At 38.4% G+C, this 25,687-nt stretch overlaps 10 protein-coding genes across 10 annotated transcripts; 5 read left to right on the top strand and 5 right to left on the bottom strand.

The window, feature by feature from the left end:
- Positions 1 to 155: 155 nt before the first annotated feature.
- Positions 156 to 2,231, bottom strand: BRETT_004076 (uncharacterized protein; the record flags this gene model as incomplete). The annotated part of the gene is made up of 1 exon (XM_041282575.1): positions 156 to 2,231. The coding sequence occupies one exon, from the start codon at positions 2,229 to 2,231 to the stop codon at positions 156 to 158; it is 2,076 nt and encodes a 691-aa protein (XP_041135351.1).
- Positions 2,232 to 2,689: 458 nt separating this feature from the next.
- On the bottom strand, positions 2,690 to 5,563 carry BRETT_004075 (uncharacterized protein; the record flags this gene model as incomplete). The annotated part of the gene is made up of 1 exon (XM_041282574.1): positions 2,690 to 5,563. One exon carries the CDS (start codon positions 5,561 to 5,563, stop codon positions 2,690 to 2,692), a length of 2,874 nt encoding a protein of 957 aa, XP_041135350.1.
- Positions 5,564 to 6,337: 774 nt separating this feature from the next.
- On the top strand, positions 6,338 to 8,146 carry BRETT_004074 (uncharacterized protein; the record flags this gene model as incomplete). Its single annotated transcript, XM_041282573.1, has 1 exon — positions 6,338 to 8,146. One exon carries the CDS (start codon positions 6,338 to 6,340, stop codon positions 8,144 to 8,146), a length of 1,809 nt encoding a protein of 602 aa, XP_041135349.1.
- Positions 8,147 to 8,508: 362 nt separating this feature from the next.
- BRETT_004073 (uncharacterized protein) lies at positions 8,509 to 11,169 on the bottom strand (the record flags this gene model as incomplete). The annotated part of the gene is made up of 1 exon (XM_041282572.1): positions 8,509 to 11,169. One exon carries the CDS (start codon positions 11,167 to 11,169, stop codon positions 8,509 to 8,511), a length of 2,661 nt encoding a protein of 886 aa, XP_041135348.1.
- A 736-nt stretch (positions 11,170 to 11,905) lies between these two features.
- BRETT_004072 (uncharacterized protein) lies at positions 11,906 to 13,555 on the top strand (the record flags this gene model as incomplete). Its single annotated transcript, XM_041282571.1, has 1 exon — positions 11,906 to 13,555. One exon carries the CDS (start codon positions 11,906 to 11,908, stop codon positions 13,553 to 13,555), a length of 1,650 nt encoding a protein of 549 aa, XP_041135347.1.
- Positions 13,556 to 13,747: 192 nt separating this feature from the next.
- BRETT_004071 (uncharacterized protein) lies at positions 13,748 to 16,048 on the top strand (the record flags this gene model as incomplete). The annotated part of the gene is made up of 1 exon (XM_041282570.1): positions 13,748 to 16,048. The coding sequence occupies one exon, from the start codon at positions 13,748 to 13,750 to the stop codon at positions 16,046 to 16,048; it is 2,301 nt and encodes a 766-aa protein (XP_041135346.1).
- Positions 16,049 to 16,157: 109 nt separating this feature from the next.
- BRETT_004070 (uncharacterized protein) lies at positions 16,158 to 17,801 on the bottom strand (the record flags this gene model as incomplete). Its single annotated transcript, XM_041282569.1, has 1 exon — positions 16,158 to 17,801. The coding sequence occupies one exon, from the start codon at positions 17,799 to 17,801 to the stop codon at positions 16,158 to 16,160; it is 1,644 nt and encodes a 547-aa protein (XP_041135345.1).
- Positions 17,802 to 19,241: 1,440 nt separating this feature from the next.
- BRETT_004069 (uncharacterized protein) lies at positions 19,242 to 20,795 on the top strand (the record flags this gene model as incomplete). Its single annotated transcript, XM_041282568.1, has 1 exon — positions 19,242 to 20,795. The coding sequence occupies one exon, from the start codon at positions 19,242 to 19,244 to the stop codon at positions 20,793 to 20,795; it is 1,554 nt and encodes a 517-aa protein (XP_041135344.1).
- Positions 20,796 to 21,585: 790 nt separating this feature from the next.
- On the bottom strand, positions 21,586 to 23,234 carry HGT1_2 (high affinity glucose transporter; the record flags this gene model as incomplete). The annotated part of the gene is made up of 2 exons (XM_041282567.1): positions 21,586 to 21,950; positions 22,004 to 23,234. The coding sequence occupies 2 exons, from the start codon at positions 23,232 to 23,234 to the stop codon at positions 21,586 to 21,588; spliced, it is 1,596 nt and encodes a 531-aa protein (XP_041135343.1).
- A 1,327-nt stretch (positions 23,235 to 24,561) lies between these two features.
- On the top strand, positions 24,562 to 25,674 carry GAL7 (galactose-1-phosphate uridyl transferase; the record flags this gene model as incomplete). The annotated part of the gene is made up of 1 exon (XM_041282566.1): positions 24,562 to 25,674. One exon carries the CDS (start codon positions 24,562 to 24,564, stop codon positions 25,672 to 25,674), a length of 1,113 nt encoding a protein of 370 aa, XP_041135342.1.
- Between the last annotated feature and the right edge of the window lie 13 nt (positions 25,675 to 25,687).

Below are 25,687 nucleotides of genomic sequence, written 5' to 3'. Positions count from 1 at the left end.
ATATATATATATTTCCTTTGTACTCATCTTTAGTACATTGCTATTTTTTATGGTGTCTATTTACAATTTGAGAGCAAGCGTTCGCTTTTGTTAAGATATAAAATTTACCTAATGTAACCTAAAAACTTTAAAAATGATAATATTTAACAACATATCTATAAAACAAATACGCCAACTACGCTTTCCATTATCTCACCAATATCAACCCTCCGATGAGTCTCTGCTTGCCGCTCTATACATGCCTTAAACAATTGCCTCGTTTTGCCCAAATGTAGTCCCCACCCTTCTTCATCACACTCCTTCAACTCTTCCATTATCCATTTCTGATAAATTACATCTGTAGTTTCCACTCCGGCAATGAAAAGTGGAAATGGCCATTGCGTGGAACCAGGCGTGCCATGCGATCGTAATTTTTTCAACTGTACAGCAATTTTAAGTATCTCCGATGCAGCTTTCTGACATTTGCTGCTTGTTCTGATATCAGGATAGCAAATCCTATCGAAATATATGATAATGGAATAAATAAGTGCATTCTCAATGAGGACATGAAAAGATGACATCCTTGATTTGCCTGAATACTTTAATAAATTCTGATTGTCATCATACAGTTTACTTATCTCATTTTTAAGCGAGTTCGCATCAAATTCCGTGGAGTTACCACATTGATTCAACCAATTCCGAAGTCGGATAAGTCGTCCAAACATCATCATGTTTCGGACCATCAGAATTAAAATCTTCTCTTGGATTTCATCATCTTCTGAATACTCCTTTGGATATTTTGCACCATATGCACCACTTAGAAGCTTTCTGGAACGTGAGAAGATATTCAGTATTGCGCGCTTCTCATAGACATTTGACGTTGACAAATATTCAATGTTTGGATTCCGATCCTGCTTAAGTATGTAGTCTGGAAAGCTGATATTTCCAACAAATAGAGAAGACCTGATATCCAAGTAAAGTAACCAAACCACTATTTGATATCCAAAGGGACTTAAAGTAGGGCCAGGCCCACTCTGAAAAAAGCGGCCTATTCTGAGTGTGGACCAAACGTATCTTAATATTTGATAAGCATGCTTAGTCCCGGCCATGATATCAAAGTGAACCAAGAAATATGCTGTGACAAGAAATAACTCCATTGGCACATCCCCCTGAAATAAAGTGTTATTCCCCATAACTGCCCGTAAAGAAAGAGTGTAATATTTGTTAGCCACAGAGAATGACGACTCTTCTACGATAGAAAGATGAAGAGCAGACCATGCAAGCAAAGCATACTTTAATGGGTCATAACGACAAGTCAATCTATCAGAAACATACGTGTAAAAGTTCCACGCTGGGTCCTTCACACTGTAAAAAGAACACATCGTCCGACAATAGTGATTAATTAATCTGAACTCATTATAGAAATTAACTGGATTCAAACTAAATATCTGGGTGTCAGAAAGAGGCCGTGGATATGAAACTGTGGACCCCGTCGACATATTCAGCCCCAAATTCTTGGACTCTTTATCTGGGGAATGACCTGTACTATCTTCATCGGCACTATGATTCGACAGTTCAAAATTAAATGTGTACTTGTCATCTGATGAATTCCATATATCTTTATTTTCCTCCAAGCCGTAAAATCCATAACTTTCTGCGGGTTGAATAAGGCCAGAAAGCTCCTTCTCTAGTAACTTTGTATCTTCAACGGAAAACGGATAATCCAGAAACTGTTCCATTGAAGGATATTTGTCTTCATCATCGTTATCTTCAACTTCATTATTATCATTCTTTCCAGCAACGTCCACTTCCTCCTTTTTACTCCCCTTGCTTGGGGGATTACGAGCATCGATTACCAAGCTGTTAATATCAAGCCGATCTCGACTATTTCCACTTGCTTGTGATAGTTGTGTTGATTCCTTATTTCGGGTCTCATTTTGATTTTGAGCATCCGCATCACTAATTGATTTACCTTTATTATCCGCAACTTCTTTGCTTGTAAGTTTGAATGTGCTTTCTTTGCAACCTTCCACTTTGTCCGTAGCACTATCCTGCGAATGAAAAGTAATACTGCTCTTATTTTTAACCGGAACCTTACCCTTTTTTATCCATTCATCACGCACAAAGGAAGAAACATGCAATCCAGGAAATTTTGGTTTTGATTTGTGATTATGTCCAATTTGCTTTGAAATGGTCTCTTTGGTTTGGTCAAAGAATCTCACATTAAACTTTCTCTCACGAGACCGAGGCATGGTAATTTAATTGATCTCGTCACAACTTTGATTTTAATAAATGTGATTACCAACTAATGCAATCCTATGGTGCAAATAAAGTAACACAAAACGAAAGTAATATAATTTTCATACCATATAAAGTCTTCTCTCAGAAATTTCTCCATCTTTCCTCAACATATACATTTTAAATAGGACCACTACGATCTCTTATCAAGGAAAAAGCATACTTTTTCTATTATTGGTACACCAGAACGGTAAAATTTCTTCTAATTGTTCTTGCTTTCTATTTTTTCAACGTTTTCCTCTCTCGCCTCCACCTCCCCTCAAATTTCCGTGATTCCCACGAGGTTTGGGATTTGGAATGTCTACTCAACCAAAAGTCTAAAGAAAGTCGATTTGATAGTAACGATATAAAATAAGAAGAAAAGAAAATATATATAAACAATCACCCCATGAATTCAAAATGCAGCTAAATGTCAATAAGTGGGCGATACTTCGAACTCAGGTTCCAAATCTGGATACACGTCAGTTAGTGTACCATTTTCCACTATTGCAACTATTTGAGATCCATAAGTAAGTGGATGTCCTTCAGTAACGAGAAAATCTAAACTGTTAATAAAGTCGTTGATTTTAAAGATATCTTCAACATCGTAAGATATAGCTTTTAAAGCTTCATAACTTGTTATATCGGATCTTGCTTTTGCGATTGTAGCTTCCTGGTAAAGGAGTCTCACTAACTTGTCTTCATCGACTGCAATCGCAAATTTCACGCCCGCTTTCTTGAGTGCAGTAATAGCGGTTGGGGTTCCATGTAATCCAGTTAAACATCTTCTTTCATCCCAATATTTTCTTTGGCATCTCCAAGGCTCTAAAACTACCGGGATACCATTTTCCGCCAATTGCTTTCCGACAAGATGTGCTTCAACACCTCCAACTATAATAAAGTATGGTGTTTTAAGTTCATTTTTAAGCTTTATAAGTTGAAGGATTACATCCTTACTGTTTGTATGCAATGCAATGGGGAGTTCACCTCTGAATGCATCTCCATATGCATTTGCTTTGCCCTTATTCTCTAGTAGAAGTTTCCTTAGGGTCTGGATTTGTAAAGAAACTGTAGGCAAAAGTATTTGCTTTCCTAAATCACCTATTGTAAAGTGTATGGCAACATTTTCCTTAATAATTCCATTTAAATCGGTTGCATCCGATCTGAAAGCTGTACTGATACCAGTTAAGAATTTTTTACCCTCATTTCTCAAAGGAGGTGTGATTATCTTTAGAACACCGGAGTTATGGGCCCATTTAAGATGTTTACTTTCAAGATGAAGACCATTTTTTGCAGCAACTACTTTCTCTGGATCACTGAAATCATCCAAAATGTTGTTATTCACAAAATCCATAACGTCCCCATCTCCAGTTGAAAGTTCCGATGGCATTTCTGTAATACCATGAGTTGTAGTAAGAGCAGTTCCTGCCGGCACAACATAGCCATCCTTCAAGGTTATTATTTTCGTACAGTTGGAATGAATTGCGCTGTAGAATTCAGAACAGTCTTGCTGGAAACAAAGAACTTCACCACCCTTGACGACCATTTCTTTTGTTATATTAGAGGCCCCCGATGGTAACGACTTTAAAAATGACTGCTTTATTCCTTTCACGACAAATTCCTGAGATCCTTCAAGGCACCTTAATGCTTTTTTATCAGTAGTAATGTCCTCCAGGGAGCCTGGTAAGGAAATGAGATCATCATCTTTATTTTCATCCGGGATTGGTACATTTAAAACAGAAACACCATCAATATAAACTTTGAGTGGACTTGAACCTGCCTGCAGAGGATGTCTATCCCACAAGACTAAATCTGCATCATAGCCTTTTCTAAGATATCCAATTCGGTCATCTAAACCAAGAATCTTTGCAGCTGTTCCGGAAATAGCAGAAAATGCTTTATCAGCTGGAAGGCCAAAGCTATGTGCTATTTGTGCTTGAATAATCAAATCTTGGCCACCATTTGCAGGATGATCCGTATGCAGAGCAATGGTTATGTTATTATCATTCAAAATCTTTGGACTGAAAACACTTCCTTGAAACGCTTCCTTCTTGAAACCCCATTCCGTTGCAAAAGTAACAATACTCACATTTCCAGGTTGTCTTCTGATTATTTCTGGAATCTTATATGCATCTAAAGCATGATGAACTGCAGTAATGTTAAAGCCAAATTCCCTGGCATGCCTGAAAAGAGTTTCAATATCAAACGTCTCGTAGCAGTGGGAATTTGTCCTAACCTTTCCCCTAAGGAGTTCAACCAAAAGATCGTACTCGGAATTTTCAGGGAAGCTTGGAGTTTTTGGTGTTAAACCTTGTTCGATTGCATCACACCATAAATCTTGTTCTTCTTTCAGATGCTGGGCCTTTTCCATAGTGCTTCTGAATAAGAAACCTAGACCCATCCTAGATTTTGGAGCTGATGGATTTGCAACAAATCTTTTTTTAGGATTCTCTCCGCAGGCCATCTTCATCCACCGCTGCCTATTAACTGAAAGATTTGGACTAACATCGTTTGGATCATATTGAAGAAGCATTTCTTCTACTGACCTTGATGGTGGAACCAGCATCTTAAAAACGAAGCCCTCTCCTGATATAAGATTTGCACTAGGTAATACTAATGAGGACGTTGCACCTCCATAACTTATAAGCTTGATTGCAGGATCACCAATGTTGAATGCATCCAAAGTTTTTGTAAATTGAGTTGTTGGGTTCATTAACTCAAACATATCATTCACTCCTCGTAACTCAGGCTGCGTGCAGATACCAACATGTGAATGCATTTCAACCAATCCTGGTGTGACATATTTTCCTTTAGCATCAATTATATCATGTGGCTTAACAGACTCCATCAAGAATTGTGATATTTTTGATCCACTGTCCACAACTCCATAAATCATTCCTTTATCGATATACACATCTGCAGGTCCATCTCTGAGGATTCCGTCCCCATCAAGTACTGTGGCATTCTTAATCACAAACGAGAAGTTTGTACCGAGTGTTGATGTATCATTCGTATATATATGATACCTTGGATTTTCTTGTCTGTGTTCAGGGTCTATTTTTTGAGGGAAAATATATCTGTTTCGGCATTTTCTCAGTCCGTCCGAGAATCTTGTAGAGGATAAGGATTGTGACCTTGGGAGGCTATCTATGAAAACTTTGTTTGAACTGAACAAATTTTTAAGGTAGGCATCGGATGGAAGAAAAACATGGATAAGAGCAAAGACTAAGCCAATCGCTATCGTGACTCTCATTAGGTTTCCTCTTGTACCATCAGGCGGTAAGGTAAAAGTCTTTTCCCACTCCATTCTTTTATTTGAGGCTAACTATACAAAATTAAGTTACATTTAAAATGATGACCCTCTCGAGTAAAGTCTAAGAAATGGCAAGGTAGGAATATGAAGGGTGCGTATGTAAGTTAATAATCATCTGAGTGAATTGGAGATTATCCATTGGAAACTCAAGAAATTGAGAATTAAAGATTAGTGATAGAAAGAGGAAATTGAAAAAAGAGAAAATATGTGATCATACTCTTTTCAATGTGTGACCACAACACACGAGAGTAACTTTCCATTGCTTCATAAACATTGAGAAAGACACAATGAACAATAATGTTCTGATAAAGCCGTACGATGTTTGGCGATAGTCAAGTTGAATTCCGCCTTGCCTTAAATGGCAATTACCAAAAACAGTAACTCTAGCTGTTAACAATTCCACCGGAAATTCTATTCGTTATCCCGCCTTGTCAAAAATCTTGTCGAGACATTGTCTGAGATTTTTTTTTTCCCTTTCGTCACCAAAGTAAGAGGCCACTTTGCTCAAATGCTCAGTTTTACAGTTAGTAACCAGTACCATTTTCAAATGCCCGTACTTTTCCTTTCTGAGTTTCGTCTCCATGTAGGTGATGACCAAATTCATTCCTACTAGTAAAAAAGCATATACATTTTCTACTAGTACTGGCACCCTAGCTTACTCAACTTTAGGCATATAAATCAACACAAATTGCCCTACTTATTTCATCAAGGTTAAGAACACAAACACTGATAGCAGAACGCCGAAACAGCTGTTATTAATTCGCAAACATGATTCAGGATATTGAAGATAGAGACTTAAAGAAAGATGGGGAATTAGATCTCTCGAGCAAGAAAACATCTACATCAAGAAAGATATTATCGACAGTCGTACTAGGGGCCATTACTTTGGCTTTACTGGGTGCCAAATTTTTGCCGACCGCTGTCTTCAGTGGATGCAAGCCAAGCTCGAACCAGGAAATTGATACGCAGATGATATTAGAAGATTTATGCCCAACAGCAGAAAAGCTTATTCCGGAGGAGAGCACCCAATTCGCAGGAATTACTCAATTTGGAACGCCGGAGTACAAAAATCATTCATTGAGCGTGTGGAGGGATGCAGTGAGACTTTACACACCAAGTTTTGACGATTTAGGACCTGTTGGGGAAGATTCAAGATGGGATGTCTTTTTCAAGTTCGAGGACTATCTTATGAAAACCTTTCCACTTATGGCCAAGAAGTCGGAACTTGTCCATGTTAACACACATGGCTTGGTTTTTATTCTTCATGGTAAAAACGAAACACTAAAGCCTATGATGCTTACAGCTCATCAGGATGTCGTTCCAGTTCCGGACGATACGGTTCCTCGTTGGAAGCACAGTCCATTTGGAGGATATTTTGATGGCAAGTTTCTTTGGGGAAGAGGATCAAGTGATTGTCGTAACAACCTCATAGGTATCATGGAAGCTGCTGAAGCACTCCTATCAGAAGGCTTCAAACCAGAGAGATCATTGATCATTGGTTTCGGGTTTGATGAAGAATGCAGTGGTGAACAGGGTGCTGCTCATATTAATGAATATCTTCTAAAGAGATTTGGTGAGGATAGCATCGAATTTTTGATTGACGAAGGGGGTCTTGGAATTCAGGATCTTTATGGTTCAAGATTTTCTTTACCGGCAACTGGTGAAAAGGGATATGTCGACATAGTTATCAGCTTGGTTACCAATGGGGGTCATTCGTCTGTCCCTCCAGATCACACTTCGATTGGTATCATTTCGGATCTTATTCAAACGATAGAAACAAAGAGATACCCATTGAGGATTTCAGAGAATAATCCTTTTTACTTTCAATTGAAATGTGAAGCCAAGTCCGGTAGGACAATGGATCCACTTTTAAGAGATAGTATTGCACACTTGGACAGCAGCTGTTCTGCAAAGACCAGGGTTCTCGAAACGTTGGATGACGACATTAATGTCAGATATTTAGCTTCAACGTCCCAGGCTGTGGATATTATAGATGGCGGACTTAAAATTAATGCCTTACCTGAAAATGTTACGGTTAAGATCAACCACCGTGTTGCTTATGATTCATCGACTGATGAGGTTAAGGCCAAGATACTTTCAAAGGTTTCAGCCATTGCGGAGAAATACAAATTGGCGGTTAGGGACTTTGCTGGCAAGGAAATTTCCGGCTTTAGACATTCTAAGATTTCCGAAATTTTGCCTTCAGGATATTTTGAACTTCACAGTGAGCAGGAACTTGGTCCTGCACCAATTACAAAGACTCTTAATAATAAGAGCTGGAATATACTTTCTGGAACAATAAGACATGTTTTCGAAGATTTCGTTTCTTATCCAGATGCAGATCCTGCAGTTCCATCCGATGTCACCGTTTCTCCAAGTGTTATGACTGGAAATACTGATACCAAACATTATTGGGCCTTAACAAAAAATCTTTACAGATTTACGCCAATTAGACAGAATGCCAGATTCAATGCTCATGCAATAGACGAACGTGTTGAACTTAATGCACATATCGATAGTGTTGCATTTTACTATGACCTTCTAAGGAATGTTGACGAGAACGACAGACAAAATTAAAGGCATCTGTAATCTTTGAATTTTTTTTGTTCAAGAAATTTGTTTAGCTAAGATGTATAACTAACAATTACGGTAAATAGGAAAGGTTATACTTATAGTTCGAATGTAATACAATGCCCTTGTACACGATACTAGACATCGCTTTGTCTTTGAGGAAAATGCAAGTTGTTTGTAACTTCCTTTTCTCTTAAGCTCTTTATACGTTTTGTCAATACATTACATGGATCTTGGAAGCACCCAACCGGCGCATACAATTTATTTCAAAAGAACTGGCGTCATATTTATAACCCACCAACAGAAAGGTTTTATATGTAAAATAAAAATAAAAATAGAACAGAATAATAATAACGCTAAATTATACTTTAATGAAACAATTCATCTCCAATTTTCGGCTCCTCTACTTCAGGGAAACATTGCCTCACCTCTCCATGTTCGAGTGAAATGGCCAGGAATGAACCATAGTCAAATGGATCGTGCTCAAATATAGTGATATCATTATTTTTTGGTAAGTTGAAAATCTCCTCAATGTTTGCCGAAATTAGACCAGAAGCCTCTTTCAAACCATAACCTCTGATCGTTCTTGCAGCCCAGCCGGCATCCCAGTAAGTTCTTCTTGCAATAGGGTCTGCTTCTTGGCCCAAAGCAAATTTAACACCCGCATCTTGGAGAATTTGTAAAGATGACTTCGATTCCAAAGGCTCATTTGGAGAACACATCCTATTATCCCAAAACTTGGCCGTGCATCTCCAAGGTGCTACTATTACTGGAATATGCACTTCTGCCAATTCATCAGCAATTAGATAAGCCTCCTGACCACCCACCACAACAAATTTCTCCTCTGGGAACTCATTTCTTTTCATACTGATAATGTGCTTCATTATTTCAGCATTATGAGTATGAACCGCTATTGGTAGATCTTTGTATTTCAATGGCTTGTTAATCAAAAAGTCTCTTAAGTGCTTGAACTGGGAAGAAATAGAAGAGTCTGATCCCTTTTTGGCAGTTCTTCCGATGTTAAAATGAATTGCAACATCCCTCTTTAAAATCGTGTCATCCAAACTTCCATGATTGGACATATCGATGTAGGTACTGACTCCCTTTAGGAAGGAATTTCCGATAGGCGCCGTCACAGCTTTACTAACACCAACTCTTCTGAGCCTTTCAATCATCAATCCATCCATATGGATTCCATCCGCTGCTTCAATAATTTCGGTACCAGAAACACTTCCATCCGATGTATCCTCCTCTAAAACCATCTCTGTGAGTCCTAGACTTGGTGAAACAGATATTGCACCAGGAACAACATAACCATCTTTCAGACTGAAGACAGGAAGACCGTTTTCAAGTAACCTAGAAATGGATGCAGTGTCATTAATGACATTTGCTTCACCATTCACAAATGCGATAGTAAGATTTTCGTGGTTAACTTCTTCGAAGCCCGGAATAAGTGAATGTGTCACCCCAGTAACCAAAAAGTCACGCAAACCAACCTTGCATGTTTCAGGTGAGGACACCTTTTCTCTCTGCTTGACATCCAGTTTTGTCTCTGGAGGATACATGTCTATTTTGGAGAAATTAAACTTCACCTCACCATCAATAATCATTTCCACTGGATGAGTTCCAAGAGTAAGTGGGTGGTTTTTCCAAATAGCAATATCTGCATCATAGCCTTTCCTCAAGTATCCAATTCTGTGACCCAAACCAATAGATCTGGCAGGAATGGAAGTAACAGAGGCAATAGTCTTTTCGGCCGAAAGACCATAGTTATGTGCTACTTGAGCATAATACAACAACTCCTGTCCAGGATATGCTGGATGATCGGTCTTAATAGCAACATCAATACCTGCGTCTGACAATAATTTTGCCTGATAAACAGTACCTTGATATTGCTCTTTTTTCTCGCCCCAACTATCTGCAAACAAGGCAATGGTTGTATTATGACTCTTTAAAAGTTCTGGAATCTCCCAAGAAGAAAGAGCATGGTGAAATGCATTGATTTGGAAATGATATTCATCAGCAGTACGTAGTAATGCCTCCATATCGTATGTTTCATAGACGTGGATGTTAAGATTAATGTCACCACGAAGAACATCCACCAAACTATTCAGCTTAAAATTGCTTGGGTATTCCTTATTCAATTTTCGATATTCAGGATCAACACACCACTTATCCTGCTTTTCCTTAAGCTCCTTTGCCTCATCAAAGGCCCCTCTAACCACGGCATTCTCTCCCATTCTACTGACAGGATAACCATCTCCACGTTGAAGCTTCCAGTTTTTCTCATTCTCACCATATGCCATCTTCATCCACCTGACCGGTTTGTTCCTGGCCATTTTTTCGGGTAAGTCATACTGAACCAATAATTCTTGAACCTGGTTATGAGGCGAATGATGCATTTTTATAGCATAAGACTCACCACTGATTAGATTTCTACTTCCGGTAAGAACTAAATGGGTGGTAACACCGCTAGCCAATAGTGAATCCATGTCAGGATCCTGGGGATCTATGCCATCAATTGCACGAACATATGGAGTAACAGGATTGGTGAACTCGTTTGTATCTTCAGTCGAATATAATTGTGGTTGAGGTCTGGTTCCAAAATGAGAATGCATATCAACCAAACCTGGCGTAACGAATCTTCCATCTAAGGAAACTGAGGTAACATTTTTTGAATAAATTCTGCCGAGTCCATGACCAATATCGATAATTGTACCCTTCGATAGATATAAATCCATACTGTGCAAAACAGTACCGTCACCATCTATTATAGTAGCATTTTCAAGCAAGATGTCATCCGGATTAAATAACTTATATCTGCCGTTTATTCTATGCTCATTTGGATAGTAATGTGGCCTTATATTGTTGTATTGACAGATTCCTGGTGTTGGCTCAGGTCTGTGAACGAACTGCCTGAATGTAGTGAAAAGAAGTATGATTGCAAAAGCAACAAAAAACCAAGCAGGATTGATTCTTTTACCCTCTGTGACAGGGAGAGCTATACTACCATGAGAAAAGAGTGTCATTGCTGCTGTTGATTTGCAAATGATGTGATCTCTGTTGTGAACTCAATAAGCTGGTTTTACCGATATGTACTTCCGATATGTCTTTTTCAAGAAACACTCTATTTAAAAGAAAGTGTCTAAGGTCACATTGGTGACCATTTCAGACTACCCACCATACATTTCTCCAATATTCCCAATTGGTACTGTGAATGATTAAACAATAGTGGGTTATGGGAAATACATAAGGGAAATAGCCAGAAGCAGAGTAAAACAGGGAAAACTATCGTACAGCTTTAAGATAATAAAGATCTTGAAAAAGATTAAAAAAAACTTGAACAAAGAAAAAAGAAATCACGGAAACAATCATTTAGTTAAGTCAGACGTACGAATTGAGTAACTACCTGATTGGGATACTTTTTTGTCCTAGAATTAGAATGCCTCAATTCTTTAATTGGAAGACTCGTTGTTCCATAATGTACAACTTCCCATACCAGACAATCAAACAGGGATAAGATCATAAATTTGATGAGTATTCATATAGTGGACCAAAAATTTCTCATCCATTCTGGATATTCAAATATATAGGCGATGTTCACCATTATATATTGATTACAATACATGGATGCTCTTTCGAAGGAAACTTAAACATCGTTTCGTCTCGCGTTGAACTCAACTTTCATTGCAAGAGGGCGGGAATAGCCTTGGTTATTACATATTCATAGTTAACAATAATTATTCAGGAGTGTCAAATAGCAGTATGCGAGCACCGGAAAGCACAGATCGAAGTCAAGAAAGGACACCGTTACTTGCAGAAACGGAAACACATTCCCAAGGTTCAAAAAGAAGCCAGATTGAAGTCAGTTATGAGCAAAGCAACAGTTCAAGTTCAAGTTCGGATGAAGATAATGATGATGGATTTCATGAATCCGTATGGAAAGTTATCCCATCCTTATGGTGTGGTGCATTTCTTTCGGCATTAGACTCGACCATTATTGCCTCAACTTATGCCACAATAGGTTCCGAGTTCAATGCATCGGATCAAGCTTCATGGGTCGCAACCTCCTACTTACTTTCATCCACGGCACTTCAACCGTTGTATGGTGGTCTTAGTGATACATTTGGCCGGAAGACTGCTCTCACTTTTGCCAATGCGTTCTTCTTAATTGGATCTTTTGGATGCAGCATCTCTTCCACATTTTCCCAGTTAATCGTTTCCAGAATTGTGGCCGGAATAGGTGGTGCGGGACTTGGAACACTCAGCTCCATTGTCGTCAGTGATCTTGTTCCGTTGAGCAAAAGATCTACATATAATGGCTTTGCAAACCTTGTTTATGGTGTGGGACAAGTCGTCGGTGCACCTTTAGGTGGTTACTTTGCAGATACCATTGGATGGAGATGGTCTTTTCTTGTCCAGTGTCCGATTACTCTTGTCTCCATGCTCGTGATTATGTTTTGGGTTTCACTTCCTAAACCACACAAGAAGGGTCATATATCTGATCTTGATTTTGTTGGCTCCACTTCTTTGATTGCCGCTGTTACAATTTTGATGCTTGTTCTTCAATCGGCAGGAACCGAATACGCATGGGGCTCTCCTCGTGTTTATCTTCCATTAATTGGATCCTTTGGCTTATTTGTGTTGTTTTTCCGTACAGAAGCTACCGTGGAGAATCCTATTGTTCTCTTGGAAGTTATCACTTCAAGAAACCCTCTCATGTGTGGCCTAACAAACTTGTTTGGTTACATGGCCGCCATGTCCATTACTTTCAATGTTCCCCTCTTTTTGCAAGTTGTCAGGTGCGAGACTGCCAAGAAAGCAGGTTCCAGATTAATTGCCCATATTATTGGTATGTGCACCGGTTCGATGACGGCTGGTTTCGTCATTCAGGCAACCCAGAAGTATTACTGGGTTGCAATTTCTGGTGTCTTGTTTGAGTTGTTAGGTTGCTCTTTAATTGCTAGCTTTGGCACCCAAACGGAGTCATGGCAATATCTTGCATATCTTTTCCCTGCTGGTTTGGGTCATGGTCTGATTTTAAGCGCTACCTTGATTGCTCTTATTTCTGCAGTCAAGAGATCACAACAGGCTAAAGCTACATCAGTCAGCTATTTGTTCAGAAGTTTTGGTAGTACTTTTGGTGTTTCGTTGACTGCAAGTATCAACACTCACTACTTACAGAAGAAACTTCCTGCAGCATTGTCTAATTTTCCTGATGGAACGCAGATTGCTCACAAAATTGTCACATCTGTCAAATATATCGACAAGCTTCCTTTAGAAATTGCTTCAATTGCTAGGATGATCTATAATAACGTCCTCCACATAAGTTTTTATGTTACAGTGCTACTTGAGATAATTTCTTTGGGTTTCTGCTTATTTATCAAGGAATATCCTATGAACAGGGAAAGATGAGCAGTAGTATACACTTAAATACCTATATAAACATAAACTAACCGTGAATTTATACAATTACAATTACACACCCGTACACCAAATACTGTAAACCGTACGTTAATTTGGGTTGGCATGTTTACTTCAGCTTTTATCAAACTACTCCCCAACCGTATTACCTTCTAAGACTCCGCCATAATTTACGCATTACTTATGCAAAAAAGAAAAAGAAACAGAAAATTTGTCGTGTGTATTCAATGTCGGAAAAGAAGGTCAAAATGTGATCGTGGGCATCCATGCTCAAGATGTGCTCGTCTTGGAACCGATTGTGAGTATCTTGAAGCAAACAAAAAGCCAGAATTAACTTCTATAGAAACACATGGCGTGACAGCACAAAATTCTCTTATCGCAGAATTACAGTCGCAAATTAATTTGCTAAAGAGACAAATAGCACATCCGGAGGTTAATGTGAAACGGGAACACAAATCAACCCGACCAACGAACTCACTTTTAGATGTGAAGATCCCCACTCTGAAGAAGATATCATTGGAAAGAGGGCGATCAAATTCTACATTTTATGGTCCTGCCTCAAGTTTGTCAACAATTTTCTCAGAGCATATTCTTGAGCAATTCTCACGTTGGAATATTGGCTTGAATAAGGAACGGGAAACGCTTATAAGTTCTAACCTTACAAACGAAACACGACTTTCAATTGTGAACATAGGATCCAACAAGGATGAGATCCTTCAAAAGGCAGAGGCTGCTATTTGCTCTGATTATTATGCTTTTAAAGATTGTCTTGAATGGTTTGGGACAAATTTAAACGAGTTGGTATTTCTTGACGCCATACCAACATCCAAGTTGAAGAAAGCTTTTTCTGCACTGTTAAATCCGCCTTCTTCAAACAGTTCGGCAAGCTTTAAATACCATACCAAAGAACCATATTTTTTTGGTTCAATGGCTGCTATTTTCTCTGTCGTGTATCTTGTAACTCTTTTTCGACGATATTCTCTTGCCATTGAACAACCACCAATTATGACTACTTCCATTAAAGATCTAAGGCAATTATCGATACAATTACTAATTGCTTCAGATCTTAATAAAAATAGAAATATAATGTCATTGTTGGCACTCATTGTGATTAAGAGTGGTCTATTCGAATATGACAGTATTGAGCATGATAATGAATGGGCAGACTCATATCCATTCTTCCATATTTTACTAAACCTGTGCTACCAATTGGGACTACATTTAGAATCATCCGCAGCTATTAGGATTGTGCCCACTGATTCCGCCAATTCAGATCTATTTATTTCAATTAACACGACAGAAAAAAAGCACATATGGAATTTAGTGCTACTGCAAGATGCAATATATTCTCTAGCTCTAGGAACGCCACTTTCTATAAATTCAAAATTTTGTGCACTCTATCAAACTACAACAGATAACACTTTAGAAAGGTTGCTTATTCGGGGATTCAAACTTATTAGACAAACATCTTTAACGGTGAACAGTATCGAGCCAATAAGCTTGAATATGGTGAACACATTAATAAGCGACATTCAGGAGCTTTGCCATGATTTGCCGTGTAAAATATTTACGTGTGAAGAGGGACAGGTTCCTGATTTCAATTTGAGCGGTTTGTGCATTCTGTTTAAACTTAAAATCTTTCTTTTGCACGTTCTTGAGAGTCTTTATCGGATGATAATTATGGGGGCTGCTGAACTTCAAAAATCCCTCACAAAAAATGAGCTGAAGACAGAAGATTCCAAAATCTTGTCGAAAATTTGCGAGACGTCTTTTAGGCAGTCAACATTTCTCTCTGCTGCAGTTGTATGGCATATTCAGAATTTCTTTTCTGGAAGAACGGTTTTTGCCACATCTGATCCAAGATACTCACTATTCTTAAGGCGATTCTGCATGGCTAGCTGCAACCAATCATTTACCATTTGGTTCACATACCTCTTTGGAAAAATGAACAAAAGTGCTCATATTATTACCGACATAGATGGTGATAACCCACTTAATGACTACATATCAAGTAGCGATGGGTCAGCTTTCCAAGGGGAAGTGGATTTACAAATATTAGAAGATTCTCTATTTTACAAATATACAAACAAGAGCCGGGAGTTCTTGGATTCATTGGTGTGTAAACTTTTATCCTCTTCTCAATTAATGAGTTTTTCATCATTGTTCTACAAGAACGCTGAAGAGAGTCAAGTCATGAGGGAAAGTTTAGACGGGATGGCGTGCTTGAAATTTCTCTTGATGTGGATATATGTTATTAGGGAAATCGAAGCAAGGAAGGCAACTACACCGTTGAAGAAAATCGACAAAAAAGAAATTATACTCTGGGCTAAACAGAAGGTGGAGAATGAGATGATTTCTGGCGTTTATAACGATGGTCTAATTAGGAACTTCGAGATGCATGATTTGGACGATAATATTCTCGATTCCATTATTACTGAAGACGTTTGGATTGATTCACTTTTCAAAAATGATTTTGCGTTTTGAAACCTAGCAGCAGATTATATAAAATTAAATGGAATAAAATAATACATGAGTAAGAAAATGAATACCGGAAAAAAGGAAAAAAAAACGACGAAATTAATTCAAGTTTGAACTACTTCTCCACTTCTTCACTTGGTGGAACCCTTGCTGAAGGCAATAATATAGCAGAAACTAAAGAAACGCAAGCAAGTGCGGTACAAAACCAAAACACATTCTTTAATGCATCGGTTACCTTTTCTAAAATGAGCTGCTTATCGTGCGCGTCAAGCTTTTGTAAAAGCTGTGGTTCTAAAAGAATAGTTTGTAAAGGTATAATAGTTTCGTGAATATAAGGAGCAATTTCTTTGATACTTGATTTTAGGCACGCAGAGTAAATAGCACTTCCGATTTCGGAGAAGAAAGCCGTCATTGTACTTCTACCAAAATTAAGGAGGGCGGTGGTCAAAATTGTCGAACCAGCATCTTTTGGTGCATGAATATTTGCACTTAGGATTGGACCTTGAAAGTTAAATCCATCTCCCACCCCTAGGATAATTTCAAGACCAATGATTAATCCTAAATGTTCTTTAACCTTTAAAAGTTGACAAAGTCCTGGGGAAATTGGAAGAATGATTGCTCCAAAAATGCAAAATGGTTTAATGTATCTCGTTTTTTTAATCAAAAAAGCGTTTAAAACCGAAGCACCGCATGTTGCAATGGCACAAGGTATGATGAAAAATCCGGTATGAAGAGGATTATGCCCAAGAACAGTCTCGGCATACATACAAAGAAATTGAGCCATAACCATCAAAACGGAATAACTAAATGAATACGTCATGAATGCGGAAAAAATGTGTTTGTTGAACATAATATTCTTCGGAATAACTGGATACTTGCAATATGTGAAGTTGTAGTAACAGAAGATTATGATGATTATACCACCTATCACAAAGCAACTTATGGTTTTGGCAGTGCCCCATTTGCTATCAGTTTGGCCGAAAGATATTGCGATAAGAACCAAGACAAATCCTGCAACTAGCAAAAAATTATCTAGAAGATCGATAGTTTTCATCTTACTTTTGAACGTGCCCTTTGGAGGCGTTGGCTTGTAACTCAAGTAAAACAATGGCACAATCACGGCTCCAAAACAAAGGTTGATATAAAAGCACCACCTCCATGAAACGTTTGTTCCAAATACTCCGCCTATCAAAGGTCCCAAAACAGAGGCCACTATAAAAACTATACTCACGCAAGCGAGTAGTTGTGCTCTATTATCTATTGTTGTAATTTCCGTGACAATAATCATCGTAAGACTTTGAATACATGAACCTCCAGCACCTTGTATAGCTCTACCGCCAATAAACATATTCATACTACTGGCAATTCCAGCCACTAAAGAACCAATCTCAAACAATGCAACTCCAATAAGCATCACCCATTTACGGCCGAAACTAATGGATAACCTTGCCCAAAACTGCGAAAGACAACCCAAGGGCATCATAAATGCTGCTGTGATCCAGGTGAACTTATTGAATTCATTGAAATGTTCAGATATGGTGGTTAGCACTGCCATGGTAATCATCTGATCGAGCGACACCAAGAATAAACACATAAGTAATGAGGATGCACAAAGCCAAAGCTTTGTGCCATGAAGTACGTGATCTTCTCTTTTCGTGCCATCTCCAGCATCACTTTCCTTAAATTTTTGATGATTGGAGTTGTTATTTTCACCCTTTGCTTCGTTATCCACTTCGATCGTGTCAATGGTCGTAGACATCTTTTGTTTGCTTTTAAAGCTTTGACTCATGGTGGAGAACAGCAAGTAACGAACGAAATGCCCTAAATGAAGGCACCATTCGAAGAGAAATTGCCCTATTTTATAGTATAATTAGAAGGTAACTACTAAATGATAGATACCACACTTTAAGTTTGGTTTTTGTTTGTTGGAAATTTATAGCGGACATAGGACCTAAAATTGGTGTCGCGCGGATATAGGACCTAAAGTTGGTGTCCGCGGATATAGGATATATGAATCCATTTGGAATGACACGTTCGAAAAAAAATAAAAAAGGTAGGCTAACAAGGATCACCTAACGGCAGTACTTCCTTGTGACCATATTTCAAGTTGTTGCACACTTCATACGTATTCAGATGATTTTCATGGGCTTATAATGTCAACACAACGATTAAATCACGTTAGCTTTATAAATCAAAGAGATTATACCCAGATGAATCTCATATATGGTGTAAAGATGTATAATGAGCCACCCTCAAAGCTAAAAGTAGGCCCTTCATGAGGTGGATGTCCAAAGCGATGTGCATGGATAAGATTGAAAATTAAGTTTGAATCGAAATCCGATTTTGATATCCCCATTTATTCCGTTCTCGGGTGTGCTCCTTTATCATTTAAGGTATCTACTGAATACGTAGATATACTATCTAATATAGATTTCCTAAAACGTGTCACTAGGAGGAAAAAATTTTTTCGGTTGTGGCGCATAAACGACCGGTCCGAGAATTCAGATATTGTCTGAGGCTCAGGGAAAATTTTTTCTTGTTCCGGGTCCAGAAACCCCGGTGTCGGAAGCAAAAAGCCACATGCTTATCAATCCACATATGACGTATTATACAGAGAGCGGACTTTAAAGTATTTATCGAAAAAATCCTTTTGAACGAAAATATATGAAACTATTAATAATTGAAAGAAACAAATACGGCAAATGCATTACTTTTAAATTTATGGCTCAGTTTTTGCGATGTCGGAGGATCCGGGAATATTAGAAAATACATCCTGTTTATGTCTTAAATACGACAGTCGGAAAACAGCGCGGCTTCTTCCGACAGCGGAATAGCTTATTTTTGGTATCTTTTTCGGGAGAAAAAATCGCCATAGCTTAGACCACGAAACCCAAAGAGGAAGTAAAACAGAATGAAATCGGGACTGAGCCCATTGTTGTGATGTCCAACCGTTTAGTGCATCTTTTTATTCTCTTTGTTTTGGATATTACATTGTAATCATGATTGTGATACTTCGATGACTCCTTTTTCACCGCTTTTATATATAAGCAGCATGTTCTGACAAGGTAAAATGGAAGAAAGCTGCTTCTGCCTAGTTTAAAATATGGAGAAATAGATGTTGGCATTCGTGTAATGACCACAATATAGCTTGGATTAATACATGCGACTTTGTGAGACCGGTGATTAATGCAAATACAGAATGGAAAAACAAGTTAGAAAGAAGCCTTCACGCGGTAACGAACTTCATGTGACATCAACTCATTTCGACTCCGATGTTTCAGACACCTGCTCACAAGATTCAGATAACTCCTCAGATGGCTTTAGTACAGAAGATTATGAAGTTGATGATAATGGACTTATCAGTTTAACAAAGTCCAGCAGCCTAAACCCACAAAACTGGCCATTTAAAGAAAGGATACAATATACAGTTTTGTATGCCGTGACAACATTCTTAGCGCAACTAAATTCCACAACCATGTCATCTGACTACTTTATTTCGGACATGTCTTATCTTTATAATATTGGCCATGAGTGCAGCATGCTCGCCACAACATTGTACGTGCTCGGAATTGCCGTTGGCCCAATGGTTTTTGCACCTATTTCCGAAATGTATGGTCGAAAGATGGGCGTTCTGGTGCCACTTTTGATTTCCGGTGTTTTTTCGCTAGTGACATCCGTTTCATACAATGTGCCAAGTATCATGGTAACCAGATTTTTGTCCGGCCTATTTGCTGGGGCTCCGATTGTTTCGTCTGGAGGTGTGATGTCAGATTTGTGGACGCCTCAGGCAAGAGGAGGGGCACTTGCATTTTATGCTTGTTTAGTTTCTGCAGGTGCATTATTGGGACCAACAATCGGATCCCTCCTTATTCACAGCAATTCAAGTGCTCAGGGTTGGAGAATTCCACAGTGGTTGTGTGGACTAGCAGAATTGGCATGGTTTCTAATTAGTTTTGGAGTAGTTAAAGAAACCTATAGACCGGTGGTGGAATCAAAATTGGCTAGAAAACTTCGTCTTTCGGAGCGCTCGTGGAAATTGCATTCAAAGCATGATACATGGACATTCAGTCTTACCGAACTCATCCATGTTCATTTCTTTAGACCGTTTGCTATGCTTTTAACCCCGATTGTTTTTCTAATGGCATTATATGCCAGTTATGTCTTTGGCCTTTTCTATCTTATGATCACCAACGTCCCCGTGGCATTTAATCTTTGCTATGGATGGACAGGCACTGTGGCAACGTTGCCTAACATTCCATTTTTCATGGGTGTGCTAATTGGAAACGGTGTAAATATGTTTTGGAGTAAGAAGTATGGCGATTATATCGATAAGCATGACGGAAAAGCATTACCAGAGGAGAGACTTCCAATCATGATGATTACTCAATGGCTTATGCCTATTGGAATTTTCATTTTTGGCTGGAGCAGTTGGAAATCAATCCATTGGATTGTTCCCTGCATTGGTGTGGCATTTATGGGCACCGGATATATCACAATCTTTCAGGGTTGTCTCAACTACTTGGTTGACTGCTTTCCACATTATGCGGCATCAGCTATCGCTGCCAACACTTTTCTACGTTCAATTTTTGCCGCAACTTTTCCGTTATTTGCTAAGCAGTTGTTTACTAATTTGGGGGTTCATTGGGGTGCAAGTGTGATCGGATTCATATCAATCGGCATGCTTCCAATTCCTTTCTATTTCTTTAAGAATGGTGCAAGGATAAGAATTAAAAATCCATACAATTTGGGTTAGACTAGAATTATATATATTAGAGTATTAATTAAAGGTTAATTTTGCATTCTAAATTGAATAAACCGAGGATTATTATGTTCGATAAAAGGGCGCTTCAAACGATGCGTGCTTGTTGTAAACAAATCGACAACTTCATAAGAATCTCCAGAGGAATCCATGTTAAATTTGTAAGCAATATTTTCCTCTTGAACAATTATGAGATTTGTAATATCTCTTTAATTTGCTTCAGGTGTGTACTTTATGAAGCCCAGTTTAAAGTATTTTGAGTTTTTTAAAGCTCAAGAAGCAAAAATATGCAAAGTAAAAGAGGTGAAGAAGAAAGTACAAAGAGATAACTAAAAGGAAAAATGCGCATACTTAAACACCTTTAATCCTTCGTTATTCTCGAGTATATATATAAAGGCAGGGTAGTTTTATATGGAGGTGACTAATCCATTGCAAGATTATTGAATCTGACTTTGATTTTACAAAATTTCCTTATTCGTGCTTCAATTTAAAAAGCGGGTCAACAAAACAAGCTAGCCTGGTCCAGAAAAGCACACACCTACAGAACATATACTTGTCACATAAAATATTGATATTTATTCTCATTATTATCGGATACCTCAAACAACTTGAGCATCTATCAAACTCAATAAAAAAAGAAGCATAATACAACTTCTATATTCATAAATACAAATAATAACCATAAGCATTAATTTCCTTGAAAAGTAAAAGTTCATCAAAATGAGTAAAAAAATAACAATTATTCATCACTTAATAAAGCTGAAGCGTGTGCATTAACATTGATTCATGCAATTTGTACTGCCTTCTCCGAATTTGACATCGAATGATCATCCTCGGTTGAGTTATCGTTGTCTTCGACATGCTGAACAGAGAGTTTCTTTTCCAAAATTTTATCGGTGGCAATAGGAACAGCAGGTTTCCATGAAGCAGATTTCCATGCAGGAACGTGCTCATCCCACATCTGAGCGACTTCTTCTAAACGTTTTCCCTTTGTTTCTGGGAAGTAGAAAAGAACGTGAATAAACATGCAGGCACAGAATGTTGCGTAGATACAGTAGGTCTTCCATGTAATGTTTTCAAAGGAAGAAGGCGTGTACATACCAATTGCAAAGTTAAGGATCCAGTTTGCTGCAGTGGAAAGAGCGGCACCTCTTTGTCTAATTGCGTTATCACCCAGATTTCAGAGCAGTATAGCCAAATACCAACACCCCATGTACAAGCGAAAGAGCACACAAATAAGTAGCACATAGCAATAACGGCTCTGGCAGCGCTAGAGTTACTCTTTGGAATTTCAATTTTGACTGTGCTGTCACCATCAACGGAATTAACAGGTTTAGAACATCCGCCTAAAATTCCGGCGACACAAAATTGGAAAATCATCATTAAAACAGCACCGGTCAAAAGAACTGGCCTTCTTCCAACTTTATCCAACAAGAACAAGGCAGGAACAGTCATACAAGTGTTCAAAACATATTGAATGGAAGAAGCAATAAGATTACTATTTCCAGTATAACCAGCCATCTGGAAAATGTAGACAATATAGTACATCATAACGTTCATACCGGTTAATTGTTGCCAAATCTGAGCAAAGATGGCGGTAATGGTCCTAAGGCAATATTTCTTATTGAATAAGGTAGCATATGTCACACTCTTGGAAGCCTCATCAATCATAATTTGTTCCTTAATCTCGGAAACCTCTATCTGAACATCTGGATTGGTTTTATCACCATGCGCCTGTATCTTAGCAACAACATCTTCTGCCTCATCCCAATAGCCATGTTTTGCAAGCCATCTTGGTGATTCTGGAAGAAGGAAAACACCAAAGAACAATACAAGACCAAAGATAATCTGGATACCCCATGCAATCCTAAAGGAGCCAACACCATTAATGAAGTGAAGTCCATAAGAAATGTAAAACATGATCAAAATACCCACAGTCACAGAAAACTGGAATAAGCCTCCAATAAAACCCCTGATTCTCCTTGGTGCCAACTCAGAACCATAGACGGGAGCAACTGTTGAACCAAAGCCAACACCAAATCCAGAAATAAAACGACCAATAATCAACTGGGCCCTATTCTGCGAAGATGATTGGATAGCTGCACCAACACACCAGAAGAATGCACAAAATGTTAGAGAAATTCTTCTTCCCAAAGGTTCGGAAACGAAGGAACAGGCCAAAGAGCCAAAGAAAGATCCAAGAGCCATAGCAGAGGTAATGAAACCCTGAATAGCAGAACCCGGATTGTTAAAGTAGTTTTTGTATTGATCAGTGCCAATGAAAGCAGAAATTGAAGAAATATCGACACCAAACATCATACCTGATATGGTGGAAATACAACAAACCAAATACACATTGTACAAGGTTGGGAAGTAATCTAGGAATTTCTTCACCTTTTCGGCGACCCCAACAAGCTTCTTTTCGTAGCCCATCGTAAATATTTATCAGTAACCTTCTATATCACACTGTTAGAAAGCTATCTAGTATTTAATGGTGCAAATTGCTCGTTTGTTTTGAAATATTTAACAACAGAATATGCCTCCCTTTTATACAAAGAGATAAATAGAATTCCTCACGTAAAGCTATGTCAACCTTGTAATGCAACCGGTACGGATAAACTGTAAAGTTGTACCGGGTGGCTAGACTTTAAAGCATAGTTTGCATGATATACCTCATGGAAATATAACGGTGAAGAACAAGAACAAAAAAAAAGATAAAATCATACATGTCCAGAACTGCTACCCCGGATTAATCTCTTTTTCTTTCTTAATTAGGAACATGCCGCGAGCTGGGAGCATTTGCTTTATCAAAAACGAGAGATAATAAGAAACGCGCATCTCCGCATCAAAATGTTTCAAAGGCACTGTGAAGTAAAGCTCTGATCAATAGATTAATACATAGTTCTGGGGTTTCACAATAGCTTTAAAATCATTAAGACAAACAATTATTTGGTGGTTGCTAGGCTGCTTGAAATTTTTGTCACAAGTTCCCGGAGAGTCCGGTTTCGGAAGAACTAATCTATTAAACTATAGCTCGTAATGTCAAAAAAAAAAGTTAGTGAAATCGTTAGAGAATATATTGTATTTTCTTAACAAGACAACAGGGCAACGTTACAAAAAAGAAAAATAAAGGAAAACGGAAAATAAAATTAATTAGCCTAGTTGAATGGCAATCGAATAAGAAACTAGAACTTTTTCCGGGGGTATTCAATTTGTTCAGGAAGAAATTTTTGCTATTGCATATGCAGAGCCCGCATTAATCACTCGTCATGGGGTCATGCATGACAATTATATCATTAAAATCCTCAAGCATTGAAGAAATTGTTTTGTAAGCACAGGATAAACTGTGGATAAATGAACAGATTTTTTGTGTAACAATAAGCACATGAAACGGCACTTCGGGCTTGTGGAAAAGCTCAACTGTTGATCTTTTCTCCGTTTACGTTTTCATTTGTACGTACAACTTATCACCGAAGAATTGAATGAATTGAAAAATTGCTGTATTCAGTTCCAGTGGATCAGAGGAATCCGCTATTAGTTAATATGTCTCCTTACCGAGAGATCTTTCACTATTGGAAATGCGTCGGTTTGATTTTAGTACCGCCGCGAAGATTCACCCACACATTTCCCCGCATTTGATGTTTAAATTTAAACCCTGAAAGTTCCATATATTCGCTAAATCAGTTATCTGAACTCAAGCCTGCTAAAATAATCGAAAGAACGGCATAAGGATAAGGCCAAACAGTGAAAATATCAACAAATGTCTCACTTTGATCTTACAGATTGCTCTCATAGAAGATTTAATCCATTAACAGGAACTTACGTTCTTTGCTCTCCCCATAGGGCCAAGAGACCATGGCTTGGTGCAAAGGAAAATGCCGGTGCCGAGAAAAAAAACACTTACGAACCTGGATGCTATCTTTGCCCAGGAAATAAGAGGGCTGTTGGAAACGCAATCAATCCTAAATACAGTGCCACGTTTATTTTTCCAAATGACTTTTCTGCAGTGAAGTTGGACCAACCTGACTACGTTGATGAAGATTCAGAGGGTAAAAGTGAAGAGGAAAAGAAGCTCAGAAAACGACTTCTTATAACCAAGGGAGTCAGAGGTAAATGCTTTGTTATTTGCTTTTCTCCAAATCACGCACTCACCATGCCATTATTGACAGTAAACGAGATAGTGGGGGTGATTAATGCCTGGTTGGGTCTTTACACGGATCTAAAAAGGCAGCATTTCGAAGAAGGCAAACCATACAAATATGTCCAAATTTTCGAAAATAAAGGTGCTGCTATGGGTTGTTCGAATCCTCACCCGCATTGTCAGAGTTGGTGTTTGGACACGATCCCGACAGAAATATCACGGGAATTGTCCAATCTTATCAAATACAAGGCTGAAAATGGTACACACCTGTTTGCTGATTATATAAGACTTGAGCAGTTGGAGAAGGTTAGAATTGTTCTAGAGAACGATTCTTTTATCGTCGTTGTCCCTTATTGGGCATTATGGCCATTTGAAACTCTTTTAATTGCCAAGGAACATCTCAGATCTTTGGAAGATTTCGATGAAAAGCATAAAGAAGATCTAGCTTCTATTTTGAAGAAATTAACGGTCAAGTATGACAATCTTTTCGAGACTTCTTTCCCATATTCAGCTGGTCTCCATCAGGCTCCATTTTTTGGTTCTGAGGATGAATTGGATTGTTCTTGGTTCCACGCTCATTTCTATCCACCATTACTAAGGTCAGCTACTGTTAAGAAGTTCTGTGTTGGTTTTGAAATGCTTGCCGAACCTCAAAGAGATTTGACAAGTGAACAGGCCGCTGCAAAACTTCAACAGTTGGATTCAGAAACGCATTACTCACAAAGAAAGTAGTGCTTGTGGTTTA

Source organism: Brettanomyces bruxellensis, chromosome 5, assembly GCF_011074885.1.
Source record: "Brettanomyces bruxellensis chromosome 5, complete sequence".
NCBI lineage: Eukaryota > Fungi > Ascomycota > Pichiomycetes > Pichiales > Pichiaceae > Brettanomyces > Brettanomyces bruxellensis.
The sequence above is the reverse complement of the archived record's forward strand: the minus strand, read 5'-3'. Positions and strand labels throughout refer to the sequence as shown.